General features: G+C 36.7%; 1 protein-coding gene across 2 annotated transcripts in view; it reads left to right on the top strand.

Moving 5' to 3' along the window:
* The window catches only part of galnt14 (UDP-N-acetyl-alpha-D-galactosamine:polypeptide N-acetylgalactosaminyltransferase 14 (GalNAc-T14)), a 108,613-nt gene that overhangs the window by 8,719 nt on the left and 78,661 nt on the right, over positions 1-21,233 (top strand). For both annotated transcript variants that reach the window (XM_088909474.1, XM_088909473.1), the window contains exon 2: positions 19,869-20,038. In XM_088909474.1, the coding sequence (XP_088765600.1) occupies positions 19,869-20,038 (170 nt within the window). The remainder of the gene's footprint in view (positions 1-19,868; positions 20,039-21,233) is intronic.

The raw sequence follows: 21,233 nt of genomic DNA, 5'->3' as shown, positions 1-21,233 counted from the left end.
CAATTTCACTTGGCATAATTCAGTTCTTTGTAGATGTGACTCGATTATCACCAGTGTCACCTTGTAAACTATATTAAAAAACTATAAATATAAAAACATGAATTTTGCATAGGACACCACCGTAGTTTGTGGCAGCATCATATTTACTATTAAAACAAGGTACATATTTATCCAAGACTCTACTTATTTCTTCAGAAAAGCCTAAAATTTAATAATTTCTTTCCATAACACATACAGTTTTCTTATCCAGGACAACTTAAAGAGATTAAAAAGCATGCAACAGCTACAGTGCCTAGCAAAAATACTAAGTCCATTCTTCTAGTATTCAGTCTGGTGAAATTACAAAATAATGATGTGTATTGCCTACTCATTTTTTAAGGGTCTTTTGAAATGTTTTTTGACACTTCTCCTGATATGTGCGTTTCTAGAACTTTAACCCAGAGTTTTTTTCATGAAAAGCTCCATTGTCTTGATGGTTGAATCTTTGCTACCTGACTATAGAGATATGTGTATTATGAAATCATGTGAGCCATTATTACACACTGAGGTACTCCAACTAATTGTGTGGCTCTTGAAGGTAATTTTTTGCAGTAAACTAATTTAAGATTGCTAAAGTAAATGTTTTAAATTCATATTCAGTCATAACTTTTCATGAATTTTGTTTTTTTTTTTATTTGAATCTTCAGAGTAGGTTATGTTTATAACAAATATTATTTATTACTTTAAAGTGTCATGCTTTTTGCAAGCAAATGACTGCAAGCTTTAAAATAACAAAATGTGCAAGGGTCCGAATACGTTTGCAAGGTACTACAGTATATGTATGTATTTACATTGCCATACAGAATATAAAACTGTAGTAAATACACAGTAATATAATCATTGTGATAATATTATCTCAGTATTGATCACTTGAAAGCATGATGTGTAAAACAATCTGTAGAACAAAGTGAAAAGTTTAATTACTTGGTATAATATAAACACGTATTTCTACTAAGCTTGACTGATAGTTGTGGTACTTGAGTTTTATTTTCTGTCTTTATTCCTTTTTTGTCCGAAAATAATGACATTATTTTCTGATGTTTTTGGTTACCTTAGATGTCCTTTCATTACTCGTAAAAGATAATCAGATTACCAAAAGATAAAACCATGAGTTTATTTCTTGTAAATTTTAAGGTTTAATGGGGAAAAACGAATTATGAAAATATATTTAATTTACCATTGGTTACAAAGTAGAGATATTTACCAACCACATAAAGAAAAAATAAGATCACAGGCAGCAACAAATGTGTTAAATGATATTGCTTTATGTTTCTTTGTCAGTTCAGCTATTGTTTGCTACTCACACACTAGCTTCATTAATAATAATTAGAAGTATACTGTAGCTGCTCAGGTGAACAGCCTTCATCACAGGTCTTTCTCTCTAGAGAATCTCCTTGCTGAGGTCAATGCAAGGTGTTGCACACACCAGACAACAGGAGCAATTAGCTCAGCTAATCTGAAAGAAGATGCTATGAAATAAATACTGTAGGTTGCATAAGAGAATGAAAGGTCATGGGTACACTGGTACACTGTGTGTGATGTCTGCCAGTGTTTTTAAGACTTAATGAGCATTATCAATGTCTTTATTTTTATATTTAATGTAGGATAGACAGCATAAGTGACACAAATAAACTTGGTGTATGCACTGAAAAGAAATTAATTTTAGCAGTATTGGCCTTAATGACTTGTCAAGTCATTAGATTTTTCTAATTTCATCAATCAGAAATTGTAAATGTTGAAATCTGTGTGTTCAGATAGCATTCTTCTAATTTATGCAGACATACTTAATGCCATTTATAGTACATTGAAAACAGGAATGCATTAAATATTCATTTATTAATGGACAGTTTTTTTAAACTTTGGGTCTCACTGTTGAAAATCCTGATATTTAAATGTTAAAATTAAGTGTAAGAACATAGGAAAAATACATAAAAAGACTAGGTCATTCTTACGATGCAGCCCCTTCGGCAGTTTTTTAAATACAAAATAAATCAAATCTATAGTGAATAGCCTCATGACTTTCAATATTGTACATATACAGTAAATACAACATAAAATTGTTCTGTATTTCTATAAGCACTTCAATCAAGTTTATTCACCCCCTAGTAATGAGTATATTATGAATTTTCTTTTGTGTTTTATAAGCCATCTAACTCATTTTGTAGTTGTAATGAAACATTCTTTCAGGACCCTGTGCAGACAACACAATCCGGGGAGAAGTGAGGAAAACACAGGGAAAAAAGCATGCAAAGGGGCCGGAAGGAAAACAGGGGGCATGTCCACAGTGCGCTGGTGTTCAGGTCAGGACGCCATGATGAAGCCTGTGCCGTCGAGTCGCTCCTGGATGGGCGGGCTTTCGGGCGTCCATCTTCCAAAGCTGAGCCCAGATTGGCAGGAACACCTGGCTTATATACTGTAGGATGGGGGCAGGAACTGGAGGCAGGTGCAGGGGATCAAGAATAACACTAGGAAGGGCTGGAGCGTCCTTAAGAGGAGGGGTTTAAGAGCGTGACAGAAGTTCGTAGATGACTGATTGGAGGAACTCATTCGGCGGTTTCTTCTTTCAAGGGTTTTGGCTTCTGCAATCTTGTTGGGTACCTTGTTCCATGTACTTTGGTAAAGTGCCTCTTGTTCTCTGATTTAAATGCACATCCACATATTTTTCACTTGTGATGTCTGGTTTGTGTTTTCCTGCTAGTATTGAAAAAGGTCACTGGGTCGACTTTGTTGTTTCGGAATATTGCATCAGGTTCCCTCATAGTCTTCTCTGTTATAGTCTTCTCTGTTAGATAATTATAGAAAATTGTTCTTACTTTCTGTCAGCTCTTTTAGCCTGCCAGTGTGGGACATTTCTTTAAGCCCCTGAATGTATCCGGTTATTCTTTGCAAGACTGATTCCTGAGCAACAATAGTTTTTGTAACATGGTCACCAAAACTGTATTCAAAATGAAGTCTTACTAGTGCTTTGTACTATTTTAACATAGTATTCCTTGATGTACAGAACAATCTATGCTTCCCACTATATATTCTCTTTTTTTGCATTTTTATTGTATTTGACCAAAAAATGCTACATTTTTCGAGGATTTTTGAAGTGTTGGGCAGCATGATGAAGCAGTGATTACCATTCCTGCCTCGCAGTGCTGGACCCTGGGTTCAATTACTGGGGTGTGATCTGTATGGAGTTTGTATGTTCTCCCTGTGTTCACATGGGTTTCTACTGGGTGTTCTGTTTTCCTCACACAGTGAGGAAGGTTAATTGTCTTCTGGGAAATATTGCCCTGGTGCGAGTGTGTGCATGTCTGTGTGTGTGTCCTGCTATGGACTGGTGTCCTGTCTTGGGTGTATCCTTCCTTGTGCCTGTTACTTGCTGGGATAGACTACAGCTCTATTGCAACCCTGAACTGGATAAAGCAGTCAGAAAATGGATGCATGGATATGTAATATTCTGCATTAATCAACATTAATATTCATCTGCCAGGTGTTTGATGAGTATGAATTTTATCTGATTCCTTTAGATAAGAGGGGCTGCCATCCTATTGTAGATCCCTGTGGTGCTTCACTAACTCCATCATTCCAATTTGAGTGTTTCCTATACATTAACCAATTCTTAATCCAAACAAAAACATTTCTCAGACTGCCTACCACTTTTAATTTGAGAATTAATCTTTTCTGAATCCGAAGTCCTCAAGTTCCCTTCAGGATCAATAAAGTTTTTATCTTGATAATCTAAATATATGAAAATGTGTCCATTATTGTTGCCGCTTGTTAGTTACACAAGTCCTACCTTTTCTAAATCTATCTTCTGTTGTATATTATGTCCATATGGGTGATCCTTAAATGTCAACATTTTTAGATTTGTAGTACTATATGTTCACATTTTAAACTTCATCTATGAAAAGTGTTTAAATAATCCTCACATTCAGTTTAATTCCATTCCACTAGAGACAGAGATGGTAGATAGAGATTGCCCTCAGCAGACAGTTCAGACTCTTTTTCTCATTCAGACTACAGATATGTTCTAAGAAGTTCAGATGCCGACTGAGACAAACGCGTGATTTTACGGACCACTGGAACTTTCCTTTCTTAGTGGAAAGTATGACGTATATATTTTTTTCTGTCATGCATTTTTGCACCACAACAGGGAAGTCTTTGTACAGTATGTGTCATAATCTGGTTGATAACAATTAAATTGAAGAGACAGAGAAATTAAACCTTGGCCAAATATGAAAAATCATTGTTGAAGTATCTTAGAGGTTTTTTTAAAGGTGGAGCACAAAAATATGGATTATTTTAATTTATGCAACTCTAAAATAACAGGCAGACACCACCCACTTTGACCTACAGTATATACTGTATGGTGTAAGGATATGAAATAATGATAGCAGTAAAACCATCCACCCATTTCCTATACCCTTCATCCAATTCAGGTTCGGGGGGGCAGAGCCTATCTTGGCACACAGCAGGCACAAGGCAGAGTAAACCCTGAAGAGAAAATCAGTCTATTGCAGGGCACACACAGACACAGACATACACACACTCACACCAGGGCCAATTTCCCCACCAGTATGTTTGCCAGTATGTCTTTGAAGTGTGGGAGGAGACCACAGCACCCAGAGGAAACCCATGTAAACACAGGGAGAACATACAAACTGTACAAAGGTAGCACTCCAGGAATTGATCCCAGGGACACTGCAAGGCAGAGGTGCTGACTAATGTGCCGTTGTGCCATCAGCAGTGAAATATAACTGAAAAAATACTTTAATTCTTCACCCAAATACTACCTTAAATGCTTATGTTTCTCAACTTTGACAATATGAAACTCTCATCATCCATAGAGATACCCTTGCCAGTGCTTTTCTATTTCTGTTTTTGCAACTGCTGTGAAAAACTTTCCATCTTCATATTCACTTCTGGAGTGTTTAAGATATTGTTTTTGTTATCCTCTGTCATTCAGTAAACTTTAAAAGAAGTTTTATAGTGCAGTTCTAGGAACAGAATAGTTTCTGTACTTGCGAAATGAAAATTTCTGTTATTGGATTTTCTTGAACTCACTGATGAAATTATAAATGTAGTCTGATTCATGACTGCGACTTTCAGGCTATGTTCTTCAGCCATGTCTGTAAGATTTCTACATACTGTAAAATAGGTAACAAGCAACAGTAAATCTTTGGTGAAAGCACATTGGAAGGGAGTTCATGATCAGCATACTGAATACATTTCATTTTCAAGGTAAAAGAAGTAGATGTGCAGATAGCAGCCTAGCTGGCTTGTCAGTTTATAACATAGTACAGTACAGTTTATTTCATGGTCACTGCCTCTGCATTTTTACTATCACACTTTTCTAAGATTACTTGCAAGAATTAATGTGAGCATCAAATTATCTAATTATTAATTGTTGAAATTCTATGTGTAGCGGCAATGCTTGTTAATAAGACAGAATTAAGCGTTGGTATGCTGTCCTAAAGGAGGCCCCATCTTATCCTCCATCTCTGTGGTGCAGCCACAGAGAAAGTATTCATGCAGGCTGATTTAGGATGTTTTCTTTTGATAAGGAACAAGCTCCCAGACGGGGATGCACTTAGCTAAGTCTGGCTATCATGATCAATGGTCATCCATTGGCGCCTATCTGTCTAGGGAGTGCCAGATGGACATCTGGACTGCATTCCTAGGTGTCAGGAGTAAGTGACTCATATCTCACCTTGATCAACCAATCAGGGACTGGTAGGGCCGAGTAACCCACGTGGGACTCTGATGCCCATGGAACTTTCAGCCAATCGACGAGCTGAAGTTCCTCCAGGTAAAAACAGGCAACACAGAGAGCCTGAGAGATTCAAAAGATTCAGAGAGATTCAGGGATTCAGTGGAGACTTCTGTGGACTTTTCTAAAGGGAATTCAAAGGAGAATTCCAGGGCAGGAAGGCTCCCAAGGGCAGGACATTCTCGCAGCCCGCCTCCTGACCATCCTGAGACTCAGCCCGGACAACCACGGAACGGCCAGTGTGTCCAAGTGCCAGAACTTTCCTTTGTTCTAAGAGTCTAGAGCGGAGGTTGCCAGAGAGTAACCAGAGGATCCACCCGAGGTTAGCACCAGCAGCAGGCCTCATGAACAGGTCAGAACTGTGGACAGCATCAGGACAGCATTCATCAGGAACCAACCGGTCCTCTTCCTGACTTGCTGGGACCCACAGTCATCTTTTCTCCTGTGCACAAACTTTGCTAGTTAAAGCCAACACTAACTAGCCGGTCAGTGAGCATCAGCAGCGCACCGTCGCAAGCCACACAGCACAGCCTGGCATGGAGCCAGAGAGCGCGGATTGGACAGCAACAAGCCTGCAGCTGATTGTTTGTGCCTGCAGGAGATATGAATCCCCAGAAATTGGATGAGTATTCAACTTCAATGCATTACAGCTCGAGAATTCAATTGTTATCCCAACCAGTTGATATCAATTTAATTCCTAAGAGTTATGTACTTGTTTCAAGTATCTAATGTAGAAGTTATAACCAAGTTCATTTATGAAACGGTCTAAATGAATGATATACTGAACGTATGTCCTCTTGATATATGTAACTCTTCGTAACTGATTGAATATATACCTTTTGTATTCTGATAACCCTCTCGATAAGATCTGTTAGGTTTATATGCATATTCTATGTATTAATAAATGTATCCTCGTGTATTAGTACCTGTGTGTGTGTGTTGTTTGAGTTATGTCGCATGGTTGGATTCTAAAGCCATCAAAAGAATTAACTTTGTGATTTACTGCTACAATTAATAATTGTCACAGTAAATGCCCAAACCCTACAGAACTGGTGCCTTCAGAGAGCCACTACATTTACATTTTGGCTATGGCAACGTTACATATGTAACAATTCTAGAAACTTGTCCTACACAGGATTAATTAGATTATGAATCCTTATTTTTTTACAGTTTCACTGTTGAATTCATATGTGCTGTTACATTAATTCCATTTTACCTAAAATGCTGCCTACATCTGAGACGCGTTGCTTGTAATCAGTGTTGAGTAAAATTACTTCTGGAAGCATTTTCTTCTGTAATAAGCAAACAAAATGGATCTGTAAACTTCAGAATTCATCCTGCTCTTGTCATCTTTAGTGGCGTCATCAGTAAAGGCAAGTGAGCCAGTTAAGAGATAGCTAACCATTACAATGACACAAAATTTGTTTACAAACACAAAGTTGATCCAGGAGAATACTGGAACAAAGTTGCATATACAGATGAAACCAGTTATTCTTCATCAAAGTGTTAGAAAGGTTAAAGACAGGAGTAATAAAGGACTGGCTCATCTGTGAAGTATGGCCAAGCCTGGGAATGCATGGTTGCCTCTGGACCTGCCTTTTTCTTTTTTATTGGTGATGTGACTAATGACGGCAGCACAAGACTGCTATCTTACATCATGAGATTAATATGAATGATAAGCACACTATAATAAACATTTCTGGCTAATTCCATGCACAAATGTGATGCTAGTAGAGCAAAAAGAATGTCTATCATGTTTTGTCACTTCAGAGAAACATGTTCATTAACTTTACTATACAGAGGAGAGTGCTAAACTGCAATGTGTTAACTCCAGCTAAAATTGAAGTGTTTACCTCACCATCACATTAAAGAACACTGATATGCCCTATCAAATGCTCACCTGGTCCTAGACAGTCCCTTTTCTGTAAAGGAACAAGTAACAGGTTTATTCCATGCTGAAAAGAGAAGAAAGAAAACACAAACTTTCGGCTGTGGAGCCTTCTTCGGCTGTGGTAAATACATTGTTTTCTTTCTTCTCTTTACAGCATGGAATAAACCTATTACTTGTACGTTTGCAGCCTATCCACGCTGACGCAGCTACCCACCTGAACTATTTCTATAAGATAGTTTGAAGCAAATACCTTTCAATAGTTAGGTTTTGGGAAACGTTATAGACTTTGCCAATCGAATGCTATATTTATTTCAATTATATCAATCAACTGAAATTAAAACCAGGGGATGATGTGACAGTCTAGTACCAGTGATGTAGGTCCCTTTCATGAAGGATAATTTGAATTAAAATGTTTGGATAAAAGTAAAAAACAAAATCAAAAGTTATGGAAATGAAATTTAAATTCTCTTTTTATACTGTATCATAAATAGGCACATACAGTATACAGTATACCTGTATATGTTTTATACAAATGAAAAAAAATATATTTAGGACTGTTTTATTCTTTAAATGGTGCTGTGTTTTTCCTGGTCTTTTATGCATGAAGAATTTTTTTAACATAATCGTTTTACCCTAATTTTGAAAAATAAAAACAATGGAGTGAACCTGGTTTTGTAGTACCAAAATTCATAAGACCCCCAGTGTCTTCAGTGTTGTTACAACAGCCTATATTAGGTAAAGTGGTGACAACTGTTACCAGCCTGTGTGAGCTGTAAAAAATGTCTTATACAGGGAATGGCAATAAGACTTTTGAAATGTGTATGATGAATGTGGCCTGTATTTATATATTTACACTGATTTTGTCTGCACCCACACAAGAATAAATAGCACACTCTCTAGAAAACAGCATAAAAGCTTATTCTCAAATGGTTTCAACGTAGCAGTGATTTATACATCTTGAAACATTTTTTCTTTTATGATTAAATCCATCCTATCTGTGATAACTTTCATCAACCGGAGGGATGTAAAATGGAAATATAAAATATGGAGGAGTACCTGTTTTGATAGAAAATAGTCTCAAATGACATAAAGGTGGCTGGTATTCATTCTGAGTCTCATCAGTTGCGGAAGCTTTAATGAATGGCTCATTTTCCTTATGATGACCTTTTTATAACTGCTCCTGAGCTTTGATCCTCCACAGCAGTTCTGAGAAGAAACTAAACTCTCTTTGTGGATTCCTACACAGAATAGTTGAAACAAAAAGAAAAGTACAGAGAAATGATACACATTTTCATTTCTTTTGCTTTTTAATCCTCAATCTTGACCATCAAAATGTTTAAGGAGCTTTGGATGAAAGAGGGGAACACTTTGAAGGACATGGAAAGCAGATAGCTGCTGTTGTGCATAGATCTCATAGAAGGAGATGTTTTTCCTATGAGTTTTTGCAAAAAAAATGGCTGGCAGCATTTTTGTAGTGGTCCATTGTTCCAGGTTGTGTCATTTGAAAATCTGTGATGGAAATTATTCCTGGCTGACTGGCACTAGACCTTTAATTGGCTTGCCAGAGAATTTATTGTCTGTTTTGGCTCTTTCCTGAATCACTTACACATCCAGGATGGAATAGAAGAAATGTATTAGTTCATTTTGGACCTGAAAGCATTTAATAAGATACATACTTCTTCCCCCACTCTGTTTCTTAAGCAGTGGTATGGAGTAGTTATTACAGCTTTAGTTTAGCCTAGAAATACAGTTGTGGGTTCTAAGTCGATGCGATATACCACTCTGACACTTGAACACATATTTCCCTCTGAGCCCTTCAGTAACATACCCACTTGTATAAATGAATATAAAAATGTACAATATGTCACTTTGGATAAACGTGCCATCTAAATAAAATTTTGTTTTTTGCAGTAAAAACTAATTTGTGGTACTAAGGATTTATTTGACAGTGCTTTTCTTTACTGCTTTGGACAGACATTGCTGTGTGTGATGTTTAGGTAATCTGTTCTCCCACTATATGGGGACTTTGGTATGAATACCAAAGTCATTCTTATCATGTGATGGCACTTTGACCTTTGACATTCCATAAGCGGATACTAAAATGTCTCAAGACGTGACGCTTTCTATGTTTTTTTAGTTAAAGCATTTGTACTTGTACACCATACAAGAGGCTATATTCTCTAAATTAACAGTATGAATCGCTTTGGACAAGGATGGCCCATCAGGAACTAAAGGATGCAAAAGACTATACCTTTGAGTAAAATGAAAATATAATAATAATGTACATCATTGTAGAACATGTTCTCTTACAACATGTTCTCTTCTTACAACCATCAAATTTTAACCCTAGCAGAAAATTAAAACTTAAGGAGAATAAGGAAGCAAAATAAGATTGCTTTTAAAAAGATGGTGGTGTTTATTATTGTGCTTTTACATGGAAGAGGTCCTATATTATGTCTTTACAGCAAACAAATCAGGCTGGATTACAACAGGCAAGCAGGCACTGCAATCTCACTGCCAGCAATACCAGGGTAAAAGAGAGAGCACAGCTCCTCCGGGTTATTTAAAGCCAGGGACTCCGGCCAGGGCAGCCAATCCCACTGGGGAATCCTCCTCTCCTTCTTCCAGCCTGCCACCATGGGCGGGGGGGGCATGGAAAACATTCAAAGGACAGCCAGACTATACAGAAGGGCTCTTCCTCCCTGACACCATTCAGGGGAAGAGGAGACTGCTACAATATATATTTAATTCTTCTTTACTGCACAGCTCATAATTGTAATGCACATTACTGTCACTTCATGTTCTTATACATTCCTTCTGCTCAAAGTGAAATGCATTTGAAAAAAATCGTTTCTGTATTAAATTCATCGCATTCAGTATTAACAGAGCTTCAGAACTGTTACTTTGGAGAAATGTTTTGCTTTTAGTATTTTCTTTGTTTTCTGCCCAGAGGGTAGTTCTGAGTGCCATGTGTTTTCCAAAGCTCATGGGGTTGCTGTCGTTTTTATTTTAGCCATGGTATTTCGTGGGTTTGGCACTACGTTTGCTCTTTCTCACTTCATTACAGGACCTGGAAGGCAATTTGCTGTCTGTGTGGCGGGGCATGGAATTTTGTGACGGCAGTTGAGAAGCAATTGCCTTAGTTGAATCGTCTGATCAACTCAACACTTCAGACAGCCAGGGGTAGACATTCAACACTGCCATAGTGAGCTATAGAAGCTAAAATGCAAGAATTAACAAATAAAGCGGTGCAGTTAAAATGACTTATGGCTTTGGATTTCCAACATCGCTGTCTTCAGTAAATGGAATAATATATGTCACTTAGACATCCAGTTTAATTCACACTTCACTATATTATCCATGACTGCAATAGCAGATTTAAATATTCTCTGTGGAGCATAGCAAGCATCTACAGGGTACATGCAAAAGGGAATGGATACTATAAGATTGTATTTCAGGGAGCATTTTGTCTTTCAAACCTAAAAATATGATAGTGGCATGCTTTTGTAACATTCTAGAAAAAGCACGTGCACAGACACATACATACTGTAAGTAGATATCCAATTACTGGTTTCCCAATGATACTGTATCTGTCCCATTACAAAGCAAAAGTCTGCCTGAGACAGGAGCAAACTAAGCAATAACAGCTGCTGCAGTTAAATTTGCTGGTTTAATTGTCACTTTTAGATATAAGCTCCTTGCAGCAGAGCCTCAGATCTAATTAGACTTACCTTCACTGTATTATTCTGCAAACGCAGTCCTGCTCTCCTGTGGATTAGCCCCCCGATTCACTATTTTTCAAACAGAGGCAGAGTAATGATTTTGCAAAGAAGAGTGTCTTTTTCACTGTAGCCACTGTGAAAGGAAAATTGTATCATTCTCTAATGGTTCACTTGAAAGGTAAGATTAAGTTTGGAGTGGTGGTGTTTCTCTGCAAATGAGGGTCCGTTTTCCCCAGCCCCGTTCTGAAGATCAGATTATAGCACTTTACTTTGACTTCTGTACTCATTTCCATTTTCTACTGCCTTAACATTGTAAAGTTCCACCAAGGAACTAAAGGATTTTCAAATCTAAAAAAGTTATTTTCATTATTCATAGAATTATTAATAATTTTGGAAGTAAATGAAAACGTTTGTGTATAATTCATTTGTTGACTTATTTCTGGGGAACCAATTAGAATGAGCTACTTTGCGTCACGGCCTACATAAGAATAGGCAGTGATATCAATGTAGAGTTTCATAAGTGGTGCACACATTGGCAGTGGAAAGGAAACCTTACATGACAAAAGCATAGGAGTTTTAGCAAATGAAGGCTGCTCCTGTTAACTTACAGCCCAATTTCAAAATTTAACCCAGTGTTGTGTGTAACAGTTTGTGAAACTTGTACTATTGATGAGGAGAGATTGAGGAAGATAGTCCCAGATTCCTAAAAAAATACCAAGTTCCTCAGCATACATTACCTACCTGATCTCTGATGATCCACTGGAAGTCCTTTAGAAGGAACCGTACTGCAATAAAAAGGAGAACTTTTTTCCCCCAAAATAAGATACTGTACGCATCAGCACATAATGTCATTGTATGACATTATATAATATACTGTATAATGTCATTTCCACTGCTTGAAAACTTTTGCTTCATCCTTTTTGTTCTGTTTCATCTCCTCAGCAAAGGCTTCTGAACAACTAGAGTAGTCAAACATATTCGCTCACTTTCCTGTTCAGCGTTATTTCATTAACAGTTCAGTTTTATCACCCTTTCTATTGGCATTATCTTCAACTGCCTATATAGAAGCAAGATTAATTACTAGATTTTTAATGCTTACTATGCATTATTAATACTACACATTTTTCATTCGAAAGCATACCATCCTTTAGTCATTCTTTAATTGGTTCTTAGTGCTTTTCTTGAATGTCTATAAAGGAAAAAAAAACATATTTATTCATCATTGAAATTTCTGTCCTTAAACTGATTTCTTCTCAATAAAAAATAAAAAAGCTATAGCTAATGAGCACTATGGCAATGAAAACACTGAACAGAATTTACTATTAAATGTACAGCCCCCAGACATCTAGCATAAGTTATACAGGGGCTCACTGCACTGTAACTATTATCATGCTAAGCATTCTATCTTAAGAAACAGACATCTGCAATTACCCAGCTCTATTACAGGCTATAAGGATCATGTTTTGCCTCTTGTAAATCGGTGGGGCATGACATCTTCTGCAGTCTGACAGCCTTTGGAAAGAAGATTGCTTACAGTTAAATTCTCTACATACTGTATAAAAGGTATAAAAGCCTAAAGGATTCGGGTTTTTAATTCCTTCCTAATGAGGTTCTCCTTTTCCCTTTCACAAGTTTGAAACAGCAAGTGTGTTTACAGACACAATCTTTGGCCCAAAACGAAACTTTTACGTTTACTTTGCCTATTACAATCTTGCGGGAATTTCTGCCTAGTTGTGACTTTCCTCCACCAAGGCCATTTAAAATAACAGATTTGGGCAACATTGCAATATTAAATATACTGTACATTACTGTTGTCTTCTGTCTGTCTTTTTATTGCTTGAATTTTGACAACATTGTCTAATCTACAATATATATTTTCTATGAATGGTAAAGATGTTTGGAGACATTTCTGTGGAAACCGAATGAAAACCTAATTTATTTGGTCCTTTACAATGTTAATCTCAGTATCAATCATGAAGTCTAGAGAAAAGTATGAGTTTCTATATCCAGGGAATTAACAGCCTTCCAATAGAAAGTAGCAGAGTATAGAATGTAGTTTCCATGACCTAGATGTCTCATGCATAAAATGTAATACAAAAATGGAAACTACACTACTGTATATCTGTCTTTGTACAGCATCAACATGAATTATGAATGAATCATAAAACTCTGAAGCCTATTAGTTAAAGACAATGTAATAAACCTTATAACACTGCCTCTTAGTATTTAATGGAATAGAAATAACTGAAAACCATGAAGAATATCTGCAGTGTGATACTAAACAAAATTACTAAAAGTCAAATGAAAGGTAGAAGAGCAGAGGGGTTTAAAGTTTTTCCAGTGCTGCTCTCTGGGTCTAGAGATAATCAAGGGTCTTGTGCTTCTTGTACCTCTTGACACCCTAACAGTATGTAGGCAGCAGAGGATCCTGTGATGATCACAACGACCTGGGTGCCATTTGTACACTCCTGGGTACAGGAGTGCAGCCTGGGACAGATTTAAATATGCATCTTTTATGTAGAGCACATAATGTACATTGTACACCGGAACTGAACAAACAGTTACGGGGATTAAGACAGCTCTTTTCAACAATAGATCTACAGTATGCCTAATCACCATAGGTATAGGAGTTGATAGCAGAGTTCAACTTAGATACAACATGTTTGACAAGACAGGATGACATCTTCTCTTCCAAATGATGTGCTGCTTTGGATTTTGCCTGGTGAAAACCTGGTGTAGGAACTAAGGCAAGGTGACCACACTCATTCACTCAAGACTTGCTTGTCATGAATTGAAAATCAGGGCTGATTATTCCATTTTGTATTTACTGTTGCAAGCTATAACTCACAGCTGGTCTGATGTAGAGGCCACCCAGGCTGAATACTCTTTTATTTGGGGTAGTGTCTGAGTATGGTGCATTCTTGTATCCAAACGTTCCAGGCTTCTGGTGTGTGAGGATTTTAAAATTCATGTGGACAGCTACTCAGGCTCCCCCACTGAAAACTTGACCACTTTGTTGGATTCACCTAAAAATGGTGAAGTTCTTTAGAGCTTCATCTCATGAAAAATGTTATATTATTGATTTAGTAAAAAATGTAGGACTTATGGTTGCAAATTAAATAATCATTTTATTTAGCCTTTCCATAAATACTTTGGAAACATGCTTTGCAAACCCAGTGTTGCTCAGGAGCAACAAGGACATTTTGTTCTTGACATTTACAGTACTTAATTTGGCTGAATTAATGAGAGTAGTCAGTGTTCCATCTTTGGCTGCAGGTAGATGGTGTTAATCCTTAGAGCAGCAATATCAATACAATCATGAACACAGAAACCTCTAGCAGTATGTGTTCATTCACAACTTAATAAAGACTGCTCTTCAGTTACGTTTACCAATGGCTTGAATGTTCTCTAGGTCAGAGGCTGCAATTCAGAGCAGTGAAGGAGAAACATTTGGAAATTCCATCAGAAACAATACAGGGAGAACATGAAGAAAGCTCACCGTACCCTCTTCCACTCTGATAACAGAAGGGAATGATAGACCTGATAAATCCTAAACCAATTATTATCCATTGCCATGAGTTCTTAAACTTATTTTCTGATAAAATCAAGGCAATTTGTGTATGGTTGTTACCATCTGTATCATCTTCCTTAGGACTGTCCACAATAAATAGATGTCCCTCTAGCCCTCTTCAACAAGCAGTTTAGGAGCATCAGCAAATGTTGTGAAAGTAATTTCTAAACTTCACTCCACTATGTACATTTTCAACACCTGACCAACTTGGTCTCTTGGATTCTAATGGACAGTAAGTGCCTCCTTTTGAACAGACCTGATTCCTTTACATTTAGAAGTGGATGAGCTACTGTATGATCTCTTCTGAAGACACAGTCTGTCTCCAGATGTGTAGGAAATTATCCAACCTTACCTTTATAGCTAAGATAATTGTCTAAATTGGCAAATTCTGACCATGTTTTAGGAATGAATTATTAGGGCTATCAGCTTGGGTATGGTTCTGATGAGACACTGAGATAGCTTTGTTGCTTGTAAATGATCTCCTCCTGGAAACAGATGCAGGGTACATTGTCCTTGTAAATGCTAAATCACTCTGCTGCTCTAAGGCCATAACACTGGCCAATCTGGCAATGTTTTAGACAGTTTTACTTCTTATCTCTATGAAGGGTTTTAGCATAGCTCAGTCACAATTGTGCAAGCTTATTTGTTTTTTTTTACTTGTAATAATTATCCTATAAATTGACATCTGTTCAATTTGGTATTCTCCAGGGCTGTGTCTTCAGAAGTTAATTCTTAACTGATAATTAAGTAAAAATATAAAACATATTATATTATACTTGATTTAAGTCCTTTTATTCTCATGATCAGTAATTATGTACCAATATTGTAGAGCAAAAATAAAAGTTTTAACTTTGCTGTCCCTAAACTTTGGAGAGGGCACTATGAACCAGATCATTTACTGAGAGCTCAGAATGTGGATTTACTGGTGGCACCCAGTAAGCACGACACAGGGCTTTTAATTGCTATACTTCTTTTTTTTAGAACACCCTCTTAGTTCATATAAAAAACTCTGAAACAGTGCACTTTTTAAAAGCAAACTGAAAATGGCACATTTTAGAGATGCTTTTTATACGTTGATTTACTTTGGCCTTGTTTTTCATTGTAGAAAAGAATTCTGGAATACTTGAGTGAAAGATCTCTGTTAAACATTAATTTGTAAATATAACAATATACTCTAGTAGTTCAGGTGGGTAGGTGCGTCAGCATGCGTAGGCTGCAAAGGAACAAGTAATAGGTTTATTCCATGCTGAAAAAAAGAAGAAAGAAAACACAATGTTTCGGCCGTGGAGCCTTCTTCAGGTGTGAGAAAGACAAGGCAGTAAGCAAAGGTAGTGTAGCGGGAGAACAAAGGCTGGGAGAGAGGAGGGAGCAGGGGACAGAAAGAGAGGCCAATCAAGAGGTGTGAAGTAAGAATAGGTGTAGAGGGGTGTGAAATGAAACCTTCAATGAATGGAGAAAATTTAGAAGAAGAGTAGTCTGTCGTTAAGAGAAGGGGGAAGGTGTGATCCTAGCTGCAGGATAATTTTGGTTTCTGTAGTCTTTCTGATGTATGAGTTCAGAAAGACGTCTTTGAGAACACAGACGGAGAGATTAGAGTGGTCATGGCCGCCAGAGGTGAAATGGGAAACAATGGGCTTGGAGAGATCTTTAATCTTCACAGCCCTAACATGTTCAGTATAACAATATACTCTAGTAATTATAAAATTGAATATCTTATTTATGGATGTCAAAATGTAGATTTCTTATTTTGAAAATTTACCTTTTCCATGGCATATCTGAAATAACAAATCAGTACCCTCATTCTCAGTAGAAGGAGATTATTTTTAAATCTATTAATAAAAGGAAAAATAAAACCCCAAAATGCATTAGCAGGTTTTGTTATAATCTCAATGACAATTATCTGTGTTCAGTAGCATTGCATGGAAATAAGATTTAATCAAATTAAACCAGCAGGTGATGATTTATGTACTATGTTTGCCTTCAGTCAAGAGCTGGGAACCTTTTGTTATAAATGGGACTGTGTTAATCTTGACAGCTTCTCATAGAAGCCTGTCATTTCCTTTCTTATGGTGTTCATGTGGCAAGCCATAATGTAAAAATTCAAATACTTATCAGAGTTGAGGTACAAGAAAGCAGATAGCTGTTAAAGTACAACTATACTGAAGAAGGAAACAAGAATAATGTTGTATTGTTTTTAATCCTTTCAGACTCCTGTGTCAAGGGCATTATTTTGTTATTAAAATTATTAAATCATTATATTGACATCAAAAGCTAATATTTAAAAGGAAAAGTAGAAAAAAAATATGAACTGAAAACAAATCAATTACAATAACTATAATATTGGGTAACTTAAGGGCTCGAGCATGTCATTGAGAGCTCAGCTGGAACAAGTACAGCAATTCAGCAGGTACAGTAACCAGGTTTGGGAACACCTAACCTAACTGATTATAACACTAGACCAGATACTGCATTGGTTTTCATTAAACATTTTTCTGAAGTAAAACTTCGCTCTCAAAGGAAATTTAAATAATAAAAATACAACTTCTTCAAAGATCACAATTTTCAATTCAAAAATCAAATTTCAAAATTCAAAAATCACATTTTTGAAGTCTTATTTGATGATGAAATGTATTTTATAGGATATGACACTGACTCTATATGCTGCTACCAAACAAAAGCCTTTATCTGGACATGTTAAGTAGCCCAATTTCTTTCCAAACACTTGATTTGTAATTGCATTTATTTATCTTTGAGTGGATAGTTTTCAACCTGACCCAGTGTAATGAGACACACCTGGTTGTGTGAGAACTACACTGCTATCTGAACCCAGCAAGCACAGTATCACCACAGCACGCACAGTACACTTACAGTAAAGATCTGACTCATCGTTCAGAGAAGTAGTTCTGTGCTTTAAGCTGCATACACATACTGTATTGCATTCTTTGCTGGTCAAATAAAGTTTGCTCATGAGCTGCATATCCCAGTCTGGCAGTCTTGAAATTAGCATGGATCTGCTTTGTGCAGTGGCCTTCAATCAGAAACCAGCTATGAGTATCTCTCAGTGTGGGTGGTGGAAAGGTCCCTGTTCAAACAGCATTTGTAATGAAATCTTCTGGTCTGAGTGCTGCATTGAGATCTAAACCCAGTACCTCTGCAACTAAGTGCACACGCTGCTCTGCTGTTTCACAAGCTACATACTGTAACAGGCCTGATTTATAGATTATATAAACAGAGATACTGTTTAAGGACATTGAAGAGGCAGAGAAGCTGTTTTCATATTGTTATTACGTGTCTTTAAGAATCTAGATACAATGGGTAACACCTGGATATTATCACATTTCTAGCTTCAAAGTAAGGGGGTATTAGCTAAGATGTACTGTAGGGGTGTGCGAGTCAGTAATGTAAGCAATAATAAAGTTTTACCTTTACAGTTTCAAAATATATCTCAAAGCATACCATATTATGATGATTTGTGTGTTATTTTGTTATCCCCATTGTTTATTTGTTATTTTTTGTGATCCTTCCAAGATGTCAGGGGCACAGACTCTTTTCCATCTTCTTCTGCTAATAAAGAACTGAAAGAATCTCCTGAACTGGCTACTTTGCTGCAACAGAAAGCTTAACTTGTGAAACAGAGACCTTATTTTCCTTTGACATTGGAATTGGTCTTTGATACACTTGAATAATGCTTCTATTTTGTTATGGAATACGTGCAGGAGAAGAGTCTGAATATTGAGAAACTGTATGTTTAATATGGGATATGGTTGCTACAGTGTACTGTACTGTATATGGAGTGAAATGATAAAGATTGCCTCTTACCACTAGTTTGAGGTCAGACTCACCTGTGGAGGATTATTTATGAAAGCAGTGTAATTTACCCTAATAACTAATCCTAATAATGTCTTTTTCAGAGTGTTAGGGAACTAATGAAAAAGTTGAATGTAATGTATTATTGTAAATGTCATTTGCCAAACCGCTTTAGACTGTACAATGATCGCAAGGCAGGGTACACCCTGGATGGGGTGCCAGTCCATCGCAGGGCACTTGTAAATATTATTTTGTGTATTTTGGGGTTTTGTAAGTTAGCTTTGTGTAAAAACATAATTGTCTTTTAATTACTTTGCTATGTATTTCTCCACCACTGAACTTGTCATAGAAAATGAGTCATGTGTTCTTGCTCAATAATCACTAACCTATCTTTTTAATCTTTAATGATTTCTTATAAAAAGAGGGTCAAATTTATTTTTCTGGTCTAAATATTGCATTGGCTGGATTTTCACTAGACAACAAAATAAAGAAAACATACATAGAGGATTGTTTTAGTCACTACAGTATGTTTGCACTTTTTAAATTATTGTTAGTTTTAAATTGAAAAATATTACTACATTTAACATTTTGTATAATTGATTTCAAACATTTATTTCATGTAGGATTATATTTCACTAATGTCTAACACTTTGTTTTTAATGTTTTAATATTTTCCTTTTCCATATTGAAGCAAAGGAAATACAGTAATACAAGAAACAAAACAGAATAAAATAAAACACAATGTCCAAAACAAAAACAAAATGCATAAATAACAGAACATATCACATATAGCAGATTCAAAACAACGTGCCCCTTTCCAATTACAGTATACGCGTTTGATCATTAAGGAGTTTTTGCCAAGAAAGGCTGCCATATTCTCAGAAATAATTACTTAATCATCTTCGCCACTGCACCAGCCAGCTTTTCCTAGGGGAGAACTTTAAAAACATCAGTATACGACTAATTGCTAGTTAATACGGTAGATCTTTGTTCCAGCTAAAACAAATACATTTTAAAAGCAAAGCTTCAAAATGTGGAAGTGGTTCTCCTAATAAAGCACTTGCCTGTATTGGGTTTCAGTTTTCAGAAGCAGACTGGGATGACCTCCTGGACCAGTTTGAAGAGAAACACTACCTTAGTGCCCGAAGATGGAAGCCTGGCCAAGATCCATACAAATTATATGCCTTTAACCAGCGTGAGTGTGAACGGATACCCAGCAACCGTGCTCTCCGAGATACACGCCACTACAGGTACAGAGACCTGGATACTCTGAGGCTGATCGTGCAAGCATTTGCTTACATCAATTACTTCCACACAAAAAGAAATAATGCAAGAGATTTAAAATGATAGAACCCTATACAGAACTCTTGTCTTACGAGCCTGCTTTCAGTATCTAATTTAGCTGCTAGATCTCTTGCATAAATGGGCAATATTATACAAGATCACTCATGCTGTCAAACTCTGCTCCTGAGAAAGATTGTCTGTGTCTTTTACATTTCTGCTTGGTTTAATTCAGGGAGGTGTACACTGGTTTTCAGCACATGAGAGAATTTATCTGTCAGAGGTACAGTATGCTGCATTCAGTCCTGCAAGCTGTATTGACAAATAATTGCAGCGTTTAACAGAATTTTAATCTGCCTTATTAGCTTTCACTAATGATGCCCTCAAACTGTCCTACTTTTTGGATATAATTTTGAAATCATAATGGCACTCCACCACTGAAGACATACTGTACGTCCAAGAAAGACCCTGTTATGTACTTGAAATTACCAAAGACCTTCAAGGGATCCAAAATATATTCTGTCCTGCTGTAAAAAAAACATGGAAACCCTGAGAAAGATAAACCGCTATAACTGTGAATACAAAATGTTCAAAGTGCTCCATTAGTCAGTTCTAATTACCAGCTGAATAATATACAGATCAATATTACTTTTAGCAGTCTCTAGGTGTCTTATTTCTTAGATGTACTTGGAGCCATTAACTCACCGTCCTCCATACAGACTTGAAAAGCAGTTTCAGCATAATACTCCAGTAGTTTATTTGTGCAACATCTGTGGTATCACTGTACAATTTTCTTGTGCTGAGTTAGTTCTGTACATTATAAGCAAAATATTTGCCATTTGCACACCTTGCACATAGTTCAGCAATAACTACTTGATATTGAATTACCAAGCTGTCTGAATGTCAAGAGGAAGTACTTTTTGTTTTTGCAGCACGAGCATGTAATAAATTTGCTTGGAGCTGAGTAGTAAATGTTCTATAGCTTTCTCTCCCTAAAACTGTTTTTTTTCAGGTTACAAGAAAGTAAGATATTGCTGCTCTAAAGTCAGTGTAAAGGAGAGCAACTACACTTCCTGGCCTGAAAGGAATGACATTCCTAGACAGGATAAATAAACTGAGTATTTTTCAACCCAAACCCAGAAGGTTACATTGGGACTGTGATTT

This window comes from Atractosteus spatula, chromosome 2 (assembly GCF_055471065.1).
Source record: "Atractosteus spatula isolate fAtrSpa1 chromosome 2, fAtrSpa1.hap1, whole genome shotgun sequence".
NCBI lineage: Eukaryota > Metazoa > Chordata > Actinopteri > Semionotiformes > Lepisosteidae > Atractosteus > Atractosteus spatula.
Note: the sequence above shows the minus strand (reverse complement) of the source record. Positions and strands in the feature narration are given on the sequence as shown.